Genomic DNA, 11,875 nt, shown 5'->3' with positions numbered 1-11,875 from the left:
TAATTTTATATCTAAGATATAACTTGTTACATCCTACTGTAAAAACAAAATTAAACTCATCATAGGATCCAGTGAATTTAGTTTAGAAAGTTCAATGATTCAGTTCCTGTACAATACTGTTGATATTTTTTATTGCGGGCTTACTTTAAATGACTGATTGTTTCAGATGTAAAAGCTAAGGGTAGCGAAGTGCTGAAAAACACAGAAGCTACGATATCTTGTGTAGTAAGTGGTTTGAGTAAGCAGCTGGAGGCGGTAACATGGAAGAAACCTTCGGGTGATGCTATAACTGACGGTACTGACAGCTATGCTATTGAAGTTGGAACTTACGTTTCTGGCACCAACAGTCAAACTACAATTCTGACCATACCTGCTGGTGAAAACACGGCTGATGCTCTTTTCACCTGTGTCATTCAATCTGACGAGCATGCAAAAACATCAGCGTCTCCAGAAGAGACTGATGTCAATTCTAACGTTTTCAGTGAGTAATCTTGATACATTTTGAAAACCACAATGTGTATAACGAGGTCTTATTCGAATTTTTCAGCAGTAATCTTTCTTAATTTAGGCTTTTTTTTTCCTTTTTTTAAGAGAGGTTGGGCCAAGATAGCCCACGAGAGGATAGCATTGAGATGCTCTGCCTACCTCTGAGGTGGGCAAAAAACACTTGTTTTTGCCCACGTTAACTTTTCTTCCTGGTCAGTAGACCAGGGTGAAAAAATTATAGCCATCTTCAAAAGTTTAAAAAGACTGAATGATTTATTTACATATAAGCATATACATCTTTCAGCTGTAGCGTCAGTGACTTATTCAGTCATTACTAGTGAGGATCAGACGTTGACCTGTGCAGTAGGAGAACTAGACGTAGGTGGAACCCCTGTTAATGTAGTCTGGAAGGCTCCTGATGGTACGACTGTATCTGTATCGGATATTACGAACTATGATGTCAGCAACGGTACAGTCAATGTAACCGGCATACAGGTGGCAGAACTCACCATCAAGGCTACCAAGCTTGCTGATTTTGCTAACCAGTCAACATTCACTTACAAATGCTCGGTAACATCAACACAGTACCCAAACTCACCTGTATCTACCCACGGAGTTGTGGTCAACGTTCTAGGTGATTTAATTAAGAATAATGTTCTACAAAAGTTTAAGGACGATTATTTGTGTATGATCTTGTTTCCATAATATTTTGATTCCCTTTTAGCTAATAGTCTTCTTATACGTTGCAGTAAACATACAACTGCAATAGTTTGATTCGCCCTTGAAGATGTTAGAGCTCACATAAAATAACTTTGACGGTCTCTCGTAATAAAACATAAAACTTTCTTTGTCCTCAAAATGTGGATTGTAAAATTAGAATTTATTTTTGAATCATGAGTAAGTCGCTACAAAGTGTATATATCTAAAATACTTTGAACTGTGGAAGCATTTTTTACCCTTAATCAGATTTTCCCTTTCAGCACCTTGTAGCATGCCCGTTATCGAACAAGGCATCATATCTCCATATTCGACGATTGATTCAGGCTCAACATACGAAATAAGGTGCGACAGCGGATTTGTCATAACTGGACCGTCGTCAATGGTGTGCACTGACGGTACCCTATCTGAATCCCCATCTTGTCCACCAGGTTAATCTACTAAATATGATTTGGAGACATTATGGTTTCCAAATGAAATTATCATTGATAAGGAATAAATTTCAATCGGGTTATCCTCAGTACTTGTTAATATTATTACACTTTCATATTTTGTATAGATCAATGTTCATTGAGAAATATTTTCCAAATTTCTGACTGCATATTTACCAACAGGGATTGGAAATTAATTTCTTTCTTCTGTCTGTGATAATTTATATTTTGTTGTCTTCAGTGGCTACTGTCACTTGTGATGGATACGGAATAAAGTTGTTCATTACCGAGAAAATTAGTTTTGATACAATATTGCTCAACGACAAAGGTATTTTATTTGATAATTTTTAGAGTTTGTTTGCATCTATTTTTGAATATCTGATAGAATTTTTATACCGTAAATCACGTTGTCAATACTTCATTACAGAGTGTGAGTTTAAGGGAGACTCTCAAGAAATCAGAACAGATTTAGACAAATGCGGTACGACGGTATTTTATAATAACAGTCATGTCATTTACAAAAACCAAGTAAGATGCTCTTCATTTACCGTTATATTTGTTAGTTATTAGCAGATTTTTGTCGTTTAATTTCGATTGAGCTGAAGAGACGGGTGGTAGAATAAATAAATTATAACTTAAAAAAAGATTATAAATCAAGTCTTGAAAATTACGTTTTTTTCCTTGTAAATTTTCCTATAAATTAATTTTTCAGATGATAGGAATTTCCAGTAAAATTGATTACAGTAACGGTATAACCAGAGGAGGAGAACTTAAGATATCATTTGAGTGCTCATTCAATAGAACAGGTGAAATATCATGGAAATTATTGAAATTAATCTAATTGAAAATGAAATGAAATGAAATGAAATAAAGCATTTTTATCCCGCTTATATCAACAATCCAAATAAAAATAAAGATTGCCGATGTCAAAGCGGCTGGCCTATGAATATACCCCAAACTAAGATATTCAGTGAATGAGTATGATATAAAAAATCCAAAACCAAATTACTTATTGACATTAAAAGTTAGTATAGCAACGGTTAAAAAAAACAACTCATGGATGTATATCATTAAACATTATTATAAATCGTTCACTCCACTACCTTGTCCTTACAACAAATTTTATCACTTCTGATATAATAATGTTTATCTGTGTCTTCTTTGGCAATCTGTTTCATCTTTAAGACCAACTGTTGATGGATAGTTCGTTCCTCAGGTGATCGGTCCGGAGAAATAAAAACAGTTTTATGACGTGGAATCAGTCTCAGTTCTTTGGCTTTCACTAATATCTGATGGACTGTACTTGAATTTTCAAAAGAAACTTTAACTGGTCTAATCTTTTCAGCTGACTTCTTCCCAACCCGGATAGCTTCGAAGTGTGGCTTTTCATCAATCTGCTGAAACATCTCGCTAACTTCATGACTCAGATTCTCTTCACTAGTCTCCTCGAAACCAAATATTAACACATTCTTAGTTCGATCCTCTTCTGATATAACATTCTGTACAACCTTTTTCAAGCTCTCTTCTGTGAGTACAGGTGCGGCTTTTAAAACAGCTTGACTGTATGTGATTATCCCAGCTTGAACAGTGTCCCGAACGCTGGTCTTGACGGTGGAGTGCACGGATTCCAACTGCTTCGATTTGCTTTCCAGAAGTTCAGCCTGCAGCTTGATAACAGTACTTTGCGATCGGATAAGATCGCTCTTCAACTCCTCCATATCTTTCTTGATATCCAAAACCATATTTACATGATTACTGGTAGTCCGATACGCAGAATACAAATGTTTGACTAAAACTGCCTTCACTGGCTTTTTGAACGTTTCAACTGAAAACTCTGATTCATACTCATTCATTGTCACAGTTCATCTAGCTCCCGCGAGTTCAGTGACCCAAGCGTTATAGACCTGATGGTGTAATGTAGGAAGAGTAATTTGACAATCTTTGAAGAGTATCCATTTCATCATCATCCATCGTGTACTTGTACTTGTATAAAGTAAAAACACAGTACCCGCACAATGGCAGTTATAATGTAGCGATAAAATAGAGATAAGAGAGCTAGATTATCAACAGTTAACAAAAACTGCACATTCACAAGTTTTTATTGTCTATGAACTATAATTATTATACTTTTTAAACACAATTCAAATTGCAATTTACGTTTTAAACGATAAAAGATAGTTTGACGGAGCAGTTTTGTCGGATCGAAAGTTGCTAGATTTATATAGAAAAAAAGCTAAAAGTTAAAAAATAAAAACTTGATAAATCTTAAATGTAACCACAATCATGATTGACACTTATTTAATTTCCCAGGTGCCACCAAGTATGCATCTTGGGAGGTAAAGGGTGCAGCCATTGTGGAAAAGGTGACGGGTGAAGGTTCGCTACGTTTCCTTCTAGATATCTACGAGGACGCAACATATGCCAACAAAGTGGTCAACTTTCCCTTTCAGCTAACACTTAACGCTAATATCAACATGCAGGTCTTGTGTGAAATTTGTAATCCACTGATTTGTAGTACTCATCGCCAACTTCATTTTGCAACTATACCATGGAATATAAAGACCTTGGATCAATATAAAGACCATGTATCATCTGAAATTTAAAGTCTTTAAACCAATTTAGGAGTTGATTGGGATGTGTTAATTAGGATGGAATAGAATTTCGATTCTTTACCACTTTATAGCAACTTATGATATTCCCAACGGTTGTATAATAATCACTTAAGCACTGAGAAGAATAGCTTTGATAAACTAAAACACATAACCAGGTCACACTGGATTCATTAGATCCAGACCAGTCTCTGGGTGTGGTCAGAATACAAGCAAAGGACAGTGAAACTGAGGAGGATGGAAACTTGTCCTACGACTTGGTGAAGGAAGGGTCAGTTCTTTAATTGGGAGGTGGAAGTCCAGTGGCCATACGACTGCCCCCGCTACCCCCGCATAGGGGGAGGTGAAACATGTTTTCACCTCCCCCTATGCGGGGGGGGGGGGGGGGTGAAAACATTTTGATTGGTCAACGCTGGAAGCTGATTGGATTATTGCTGTCTCAACGTGCCTTAAATAGTATTCATATTTCATATCACACAGTAGTGAGTGTGACTGAGTTAACCCATTAGGGACGATAGGGTCGTTTACGACCCACCTTTTCTAGAGGCTATAGAGGACAAACCATAATACTAAACGCAACGAATCTTTCGCACATATGCTCAAAATTTATTGGGCTACATTATTGACTTTCCAGTCGAGACCCAATTAATTACTAACAACTAAATAATTAGGCTAATTAGTCGTCATAATTGGAAAATATTTCACTTTACTTCTTGCCTTGATTGGGACATTAAAACTTTATGTAGGCTTATTTTGTTGAGGACAAAATAGTTGCGGGCAACGATTTCCTTGAGACATATGAAAAGCCCGTGATAATCAGATGTTCACAAACAGAGCTAGACGCTGTTTACTAACTGCGGTCGCATACGACCCACTCGTCCGGGTCGCAAACGACCCATCACGGTTTTTCGGCTTTAACTTCTGAAACAAAGACGTTAGGATAAAATAAAAACTGTAGCATAAGTTAAAAACATATGGTCAATACTGTGTAACTCTAACTTTTAAAAAATAAAGAATTTGGGTCATTAACGACCCACTCGGCTCACTTGCTTATTACTACATATGTCCATGTAACTTCTTGAATTCAGCCTAAAGCATGACATCATAAGTTCAAAATCGCCTCTCAGCAAGTGATAATCATCATAAACTGCGAAAAATCGGTTAAATGGGTCATTAGCGACCCACTAGGACCACAAAATTGATTAATTAAATATAATGTTGTCAAACTTTTACAAATATTAGTATAAAAACATGTTATATCTTGGTCATTACTCCTGTACTTTGATTTAACTTTTAAAATCGATCAACTGGGTCAATAACGACCCACTCGGAAGTTGAACCACCTCATTAATTATTATCAGTATCATGCTGTTCCACCATCAACAAAGACACTCGTAGGTCTTAATTCCACGCAAACCACGGGTGGCTGACTACTAGCCCTTCTGAGATCCAGGGCCAACTGAAGGGCCGTCATCACTCATCAAAGAGCTGCGAGAATAACACTACTGCATATGCCTGGAGTTGCGTCCTGACTAATACTATGGTGCGTGGAAATCTGTACCGAAAGGACCGTGGCCGTGCCGCAAAAGAAAAGGAATCGGCCCTCGTTCCTAACTTGCTAGGTATAGCCATGCTGTTGTTGTTGCTTATTAGATTCTGTTACCTTTTTCGTCAATTTCGAATCTTGGTAAACGACCTGCTACAACCCACTGCTTGAGACCCAGGGTCCCACGGTGATCAGATCATGTCACTCAAGAAAAATCCCCTGAACGAAGTATACGAGATATCATGTAACCTTGGGTAAATACTGAAAGACGAGTGGTCAAATTGCATATTCTAATCCAACATGCCAATCTGTTTTTTTTTCATTCCTAGAAAGTACGAGAATAACTAAACAACTGCTGCATTCAGATGGCTACATCTACAGCTCTGTGAAGAAGTACAAGGAAAAAGCCCCCCCCCCCCCCCCCCCCCCATTTGGCTGGCGGTGCTGCAACCTGCAATCTCTCAGACAACTACCTCGTTGTGGGTAACAAACCCCGCAACAACGAGGCAGCTTTCAAAACGAAAACAAGTATTACGTAATCGGCCGAGAGGGAGGGGAGTTTCCAAATGATTACGCTTGTGTAATTTTGACATAATAGCTATGCGGTGGGGGGGGGGGGGGCGTAAAAATTGTCCAATAAGTGATTACGTAATATATGAACGGCCCCTAAGAAGTAAAGAAAGGGAGCTGCGAAGAGAGTAGATGCAGCCATCTGAAATCTGAATCCAGCAGTTGTATAGTTCTTCTTGGACGTTATAGGAATCGGGAAAAGATAGGCATGTTGTTTGCTGTCTCACGGCATTACGGTCGTGTACTAACAGCTGATAAACTCACCTACCTATCAATCCAATTCTGCCCATTATTCGTCAGTCATCGGGTGACGTGATCTGCAGATTACCGTGAGACTCCAGATCTCAGAAGGGCTAGTAGTCAGCCACCCGTGGTTTGCGTGGAATTAAGACCTACGAGTGTCTTTCTTGATGGTAGAACAACATGATACTGATAATTAATGTCGTGGTTCAACTTCCGAGTGGGTCGTTATTGACCCAGTTGATCGATTTTAAAATTTAAATCAACGTACAGGAGTAATGACCAAGATATAACATGTATTTATACTAATATTTGTAAAAGTTTGACAACATTATATTTAATTAATCAATTTTGTGGTCCTAGTGGGTCGCTAATGACCCATTTAACCGATTTTTCGCAGTTTATGATGATTATCACTTGCTGAGAGGCGATTTTGAACTTATGATGTCATGCTTTAGGCTGAATTCAAGAAGTTACATGGACATATGTAGTAATAAGCAAGTGAGCCGAGTGGGTCGTTAATGACCCAAATTCTTTATTTTTAAAAAGTTAGAGTTACACAGTATTGACCATATGTTTTTAACTTATGCTACAGTTTTTATTTTATCCTAACGTCTTTGTTTCAGAAGTTAAAGCCGAAAAACCGTGATGGGTCGTTTGCGACCCGGACGAGTGGGTCGTATGCGACCATAGCTGTATCTTTTAAAGTAAACGAGATACAGATTAGCTTTTTTGGATATCTCATTTTTGCTGTAAAGTGACCTAGTGTGTTAAACGGTATCAAAATCGGCAAACTTTAAAACTCGTCGTCCCTAATGGGTTAAAATAGTGATAACGATGCTGTTTTCTTTTTAGAAAGCACGAAACTATTGCTTATAGTTATATCCATAATTTCAAAGCTTTTTTTTAAAGTGAAATATTAACGAAGGGAATTTAATTTCCATATAGCTAGATAAATATGTTTTTTTTTTATTGAAATCTTTCAAATCAGTCAATTACATACAAGTTTACACAATGAATTAGTTAAATATAATATTGTCCTCTAAGCATGGATTGTCAAAGTTGAAATTGTCTCGGACAAAATGTATGTAACCAAAGGACCTGAGGGTCACCAAAACACAGATATTGAGTGCAAATGCAGCTCCTGCACAAGCATGGGCCCTTATAAAATTGTAATAAGTTACTTTAAACAAAATCACACACCCATTCAATCAATTCATAAAATATTGTGCTGTGAGATGAAATTGAGAAATATGTGAATGCAGACAGCAAGAATAGATAATCTTGAATAAACTATTTTACGGATTTGTTTCTATTGAATAGTCAAGTTCAGAGTCCGAATCCACCGGGATAATTTTCCCCCACATGTAAGTGGAAAGTTTACTTTTAAAATCAGTGATACTCTCTATCTCACGGATATCTAGAGGAATGTGATTCCACTTAGTGTGGGTCCTATAGAAGAAATTCTTGGCAAAAGCGTTGGAGCTTGCTCGAGGTGAGATAGAGCTTACAAAACATAGAGAGTCCATGTGACTATTTCTGAGCCTTGAGTGGCCTTGAAATGGTTGCAAATATGAGGGTAAAGTGACAGGTATATGTTGCTTCACAATTTTAAAGAAGAAGATGAGATCCAAGAAGTCAAAGCGGTCTTCAATCGGCATAATCTTCAGCTGTCTGCATTTTTGAATGTATGTGGATGGTGGATAACTCATATACTCCTCGTGAAGAATCCACTTAATAGCACGCTTTTGGAGGCCCTCCAGCTTGCTTATCTGGGATTTTGTGACTGGTCTCCATATAACCGAGCAATGCTCAAATAGGCTCCTCACTAAAGTGAGATACAGTACTCTACGACGATTTACGTCTTGGACAAAATAACAATTTCTTCTCGCCATGCCTAATTTTTGGTTTGCCTTAGAAAGGACTTTGGAGCACTGATCTTTCCAATCGAGATTTGATGTCACAATTACACCCAGATCCTTTTCATGATCAACATAGTCAAGTGTGATTCTTCCCATGGAGTATACAAAGTTAAAGAGTGGTAGGACACTAAGGAGGGAAACTGTTTCGGATATCCTTCCTGCGACGGTGAGGACCTTACATTTGTCGGGATGAAATCTCATTTTATTAGAAAGTGACCAGTCATGGAGATAATCAATGTCCTTCTGCAGTCGCAGGATATCAGGATCGCAGGATATCAGACTCCGAAACAATCTTGTGACCTTTAGGTTTTACTTTTAATTAATTTAAATTCATTTCAGGTGCATCGTGGACTCCACCTTCAAGTTTATTGAAACAGACTCGAATTTGCAGCCTCATTCAGACCCCAAATCTAAACGATTTATCTTTAAAGCTTTTAGCTTTTTGGACAGCCAGACTCCGATCTACATTCACGCTGTTATAAAAGTCTGTAGTTTTTCGGATAACAGGTAATGGTATTATGATGTCATTATTGATTATATTCATTGAGCTATGTAGGCAGGCATCTTCATTGAGTGTAGTTGAACTCTTTTTGTAAACGTTAACACATTCAAAAACCATCTGTTTAAAGAATATTCAAAGTCGGCCTTCCTAAATTAATTTTCTTCCGTAAAAGTAAAATAAAATAGAACCTTTCCATTTCCCGGGAACTTAGCTCAAGGATTAATTTTTAGAATATGTGTTTACTTCATCAATCATTTAATTATCATTTTATATACTCATTTTATATAACTCGACTGTATCCAATCCTTATGACTTTATTCATAATTCATCAACACTTTCAGTTTTGGCTGTACAGACTTGTGCTTAAAAAACAGACGGAAGAGATTCGCTGAAGTATCAAGTGATCTGAACGGTTTACAGTTCCACATTTATCAAGGACCGATAGTGCCTAGTCATCCCGTTGAAATCAGAGGTGAGATAAAAATTACAATTCTGATCCTGAAATTATGGACAGAAAAGTGAATTAATGATGATCAGTTCTGGTGAAGTTTTGCCGGACTTTATGACACTATAAACTTATAAACTTCTAAAGCTATAACATTTCAGTTCCGATGACATTTACCAAAACTTTTGTTGAAGATCAGAAGTTAAACAATGGCGAGGAACTGATTTTAGATGTACATGTGATTGCTAAGCCGGTTCCAGAGAGAGTAACTTGGAAGCTTGATGACACTGACCTTGTGGATAATAAGTAAGTTTTGTCCGTTATCATGGTAATGAAATTCAATATCAAATTGGATCGAATTTTAATCAAATTGCACATATACAATTTTAAACTCAAAATAACATGATACATTTCATCAGTGCCTAGTTTTTGATGTTGCTTATATATCCAGCTTCCAGGGTACTACTTAAAAATTAAGTCTTATTATTGATACTCTTGAAGAAATTAAATTCCATTTATTATCAGGGCCACTATATTCATTGAGGAATCTTTCGACCCAGCAACCTACATCACAACGTACACACTGAAACTTGTAGACCTTAAAGTGGAACAATCAGGAGTGATAACCGTAGAACTGACTAGTGAACTGAACGAAACTATATCTGATTCTATGACTCTCACTGTGCTTGGTAATATTTCTGGACACTTCTTGAGAGACCAGTCAACAGTAGGAATATTCCGACGTTAACACCCGATAAAAGTTTAGATTAAAAATATAAGTACAAACTTTAAAAAGTAACTCCAAATTTACCTAAAGAATTCAGAGATTTAATCTACATATTTTCAGATGAGCTGGTTTTGGGAGTTGGTGTAAAATTAGTACCTGGAATTTTGACCTTCTTCCTCCTGCTGCAGGTTCTGCTGTAGCACAATAAGGTTTATCAAGATGACTATATCGTAAACTGAGCTAACGTTAGCTATTGTAAATACTAAATAGACTAATAGTCCAGTCATTTATGGAAATTTATGGAGGTGTACCTGCAAATTTTCAGATACTCACGAAACTTTGCACAGACCTTCCCAAAGGTATGAATAAACAATTTTCGGTTGGAGACATTTTTTTTACCGTGGGCAAAACCCAGGAGGGCCACGCCCATATTGACCCAATAACGTAACTGACCCCTTGCTTCTGAAGGTCGTAGAGACTTCAAAATAAGCTTAAACGAAGCCGCATATGCATGTTTATATAAGAGTTATTGATCAACACATGGCCTAAAATCCTTACTTTTCGAGAAATTCGCCAAAAACCATTTTGGGCGTGGCGCTGAGCCCATTTTACTAACTTTTGATAGGATTGTGATAGAGTCTTTGGATAGAGTGCAAAAGAACCGCAATTGGCATATTTATATATGACTTACGAAGAAACATATGCCTTAAAGTGCTTGCTTTTTCAGTTATTGGCGAAAAACTGATTTTCGGTTCCAGAAATCATGCAAAAATATGGGTATCTGGTATATTGGGCTATGAAGGCCCTAGAGATTTTTGAATAAGTGCAAATTGTGCAGAATGGCCATGTTTATATACAACTTATGAAGCAACATGCACCCTAAAATGCTTACTTTTCGAGTTTATATTTGGGGAAAAAACAGAGAAAATTTGCACAAAATAGAGCAAAATTGGTTATATCAGCCATTTTTGCCTCCCGTTCTATGTTAATAACTCGAAAAGTAAGTATTTTAGGGTGCATGTTGCTTCATAAGTTGTATATAAACATGGCTATTCTGCACAATTTGCACTTATTCAAAAATCTCTAGGGCCTTCATAGCCCAATATACCAGATACCCATATTTTTGCATGATTTCTGGAACCGAAAATCAGTTTTTCGCCAATAACTGAAAAAGCAAGCACTTTAAGGCATATGTTTCTTCGTAAGTCATATATAAATATGCCAATTGCGGTTCTTTTGCACTCTATCCAAAGACTCTATCACAATCCTATCAAAAGTTAGTAAAATGGGCTCAGCGCCACGCCCAAAATGGTTTTTGGCGAATTTCTCGAAAAGTAAGGATTTTAGGCCATGTGTTGATCAATAACTCTTATATAAACATGCATATGCGGCTTCGTTTAAGCTTATTTTGAAGTCTCTACGACCTTCAGAAGCAAGGGGTCAGTTACGTTATTGGGTCAATATGGGCGTGGCCCTCCTGGGTTTTGCCCACGGTAAAAAATGTCTCCAACCGAAAATTGTTTATTCATACCTTTGGGAAGGTCTGTGCAAAGTTTCGTGAGTATCTGAAGATTTGCAGGCAGCTGTCCTTAAATGACTGGACTATAATGGGTTATGAACTAAAGAGAGTTGTTCATTGGGAAATTTTTAAATTATATTCAAATAATCGCAGAAAGTGAG

The 11,875-nt window shown here is 37.2% G+C and overlaps 1 protein-coding gene across 1 annotated transcript; it reads left to right on the top strand.

Annotated features, from left to right (window-relative positions):
* Positions 1-67: 67 nt before the first annotated feature.
* LOC134813172 (ZP domain-containing protein-like) lies at positions 68-10,451 on the top strand. Its single transcript, XM_063820860.1, has 11 exons — positions 68-1,634; positions 1,876-1,962; positions 2,062-2,162; positions 2,347-2,440; positions 3,945-4,114; positions 4,402-4,514; positions 8,861-9,028; positions 9,365-9,495; positions 9,630-9,774; positions 9,994-10,157; positions 10,316-10,451. The coding sequence occupies exons 1-11, from the start codon at positions 1,478-1,480 to the stop codon at positions 10,393-10,395; spliced, it is 1,410 nt and encodes a 469-aa protein (XP_063676930.1). The 5' UTR covers positions 68-1,477; the 3' UTR covers positions 10,396-10,451.
* The last annotated feature ends 1,424 nt before the right edge of the window (positions 10,452-11,875 follow it).

This window comes from Bolinopsis microptera, chromosome 3 (genome assembly GCF_026151205.1).
Source record: "Bolinopsis microptera isolate Bmic1 chromosome 3, MBARI_Bmic_1.0, whole genome shotgun sequence".
NCBI classification, from domain to species: domain Eukaryota; kingdom Metazoa; phylum Ctenophora; class Tentaculata; order Lobata; family Bolinopsidae; genus Bolinopsis; species Bolinopsis microptera.
The sequence above is the reverse complement of the archived record's forward strand: the minus strand, read 5'-3'. Positions and strand labels throughout refer to the sequence as shown.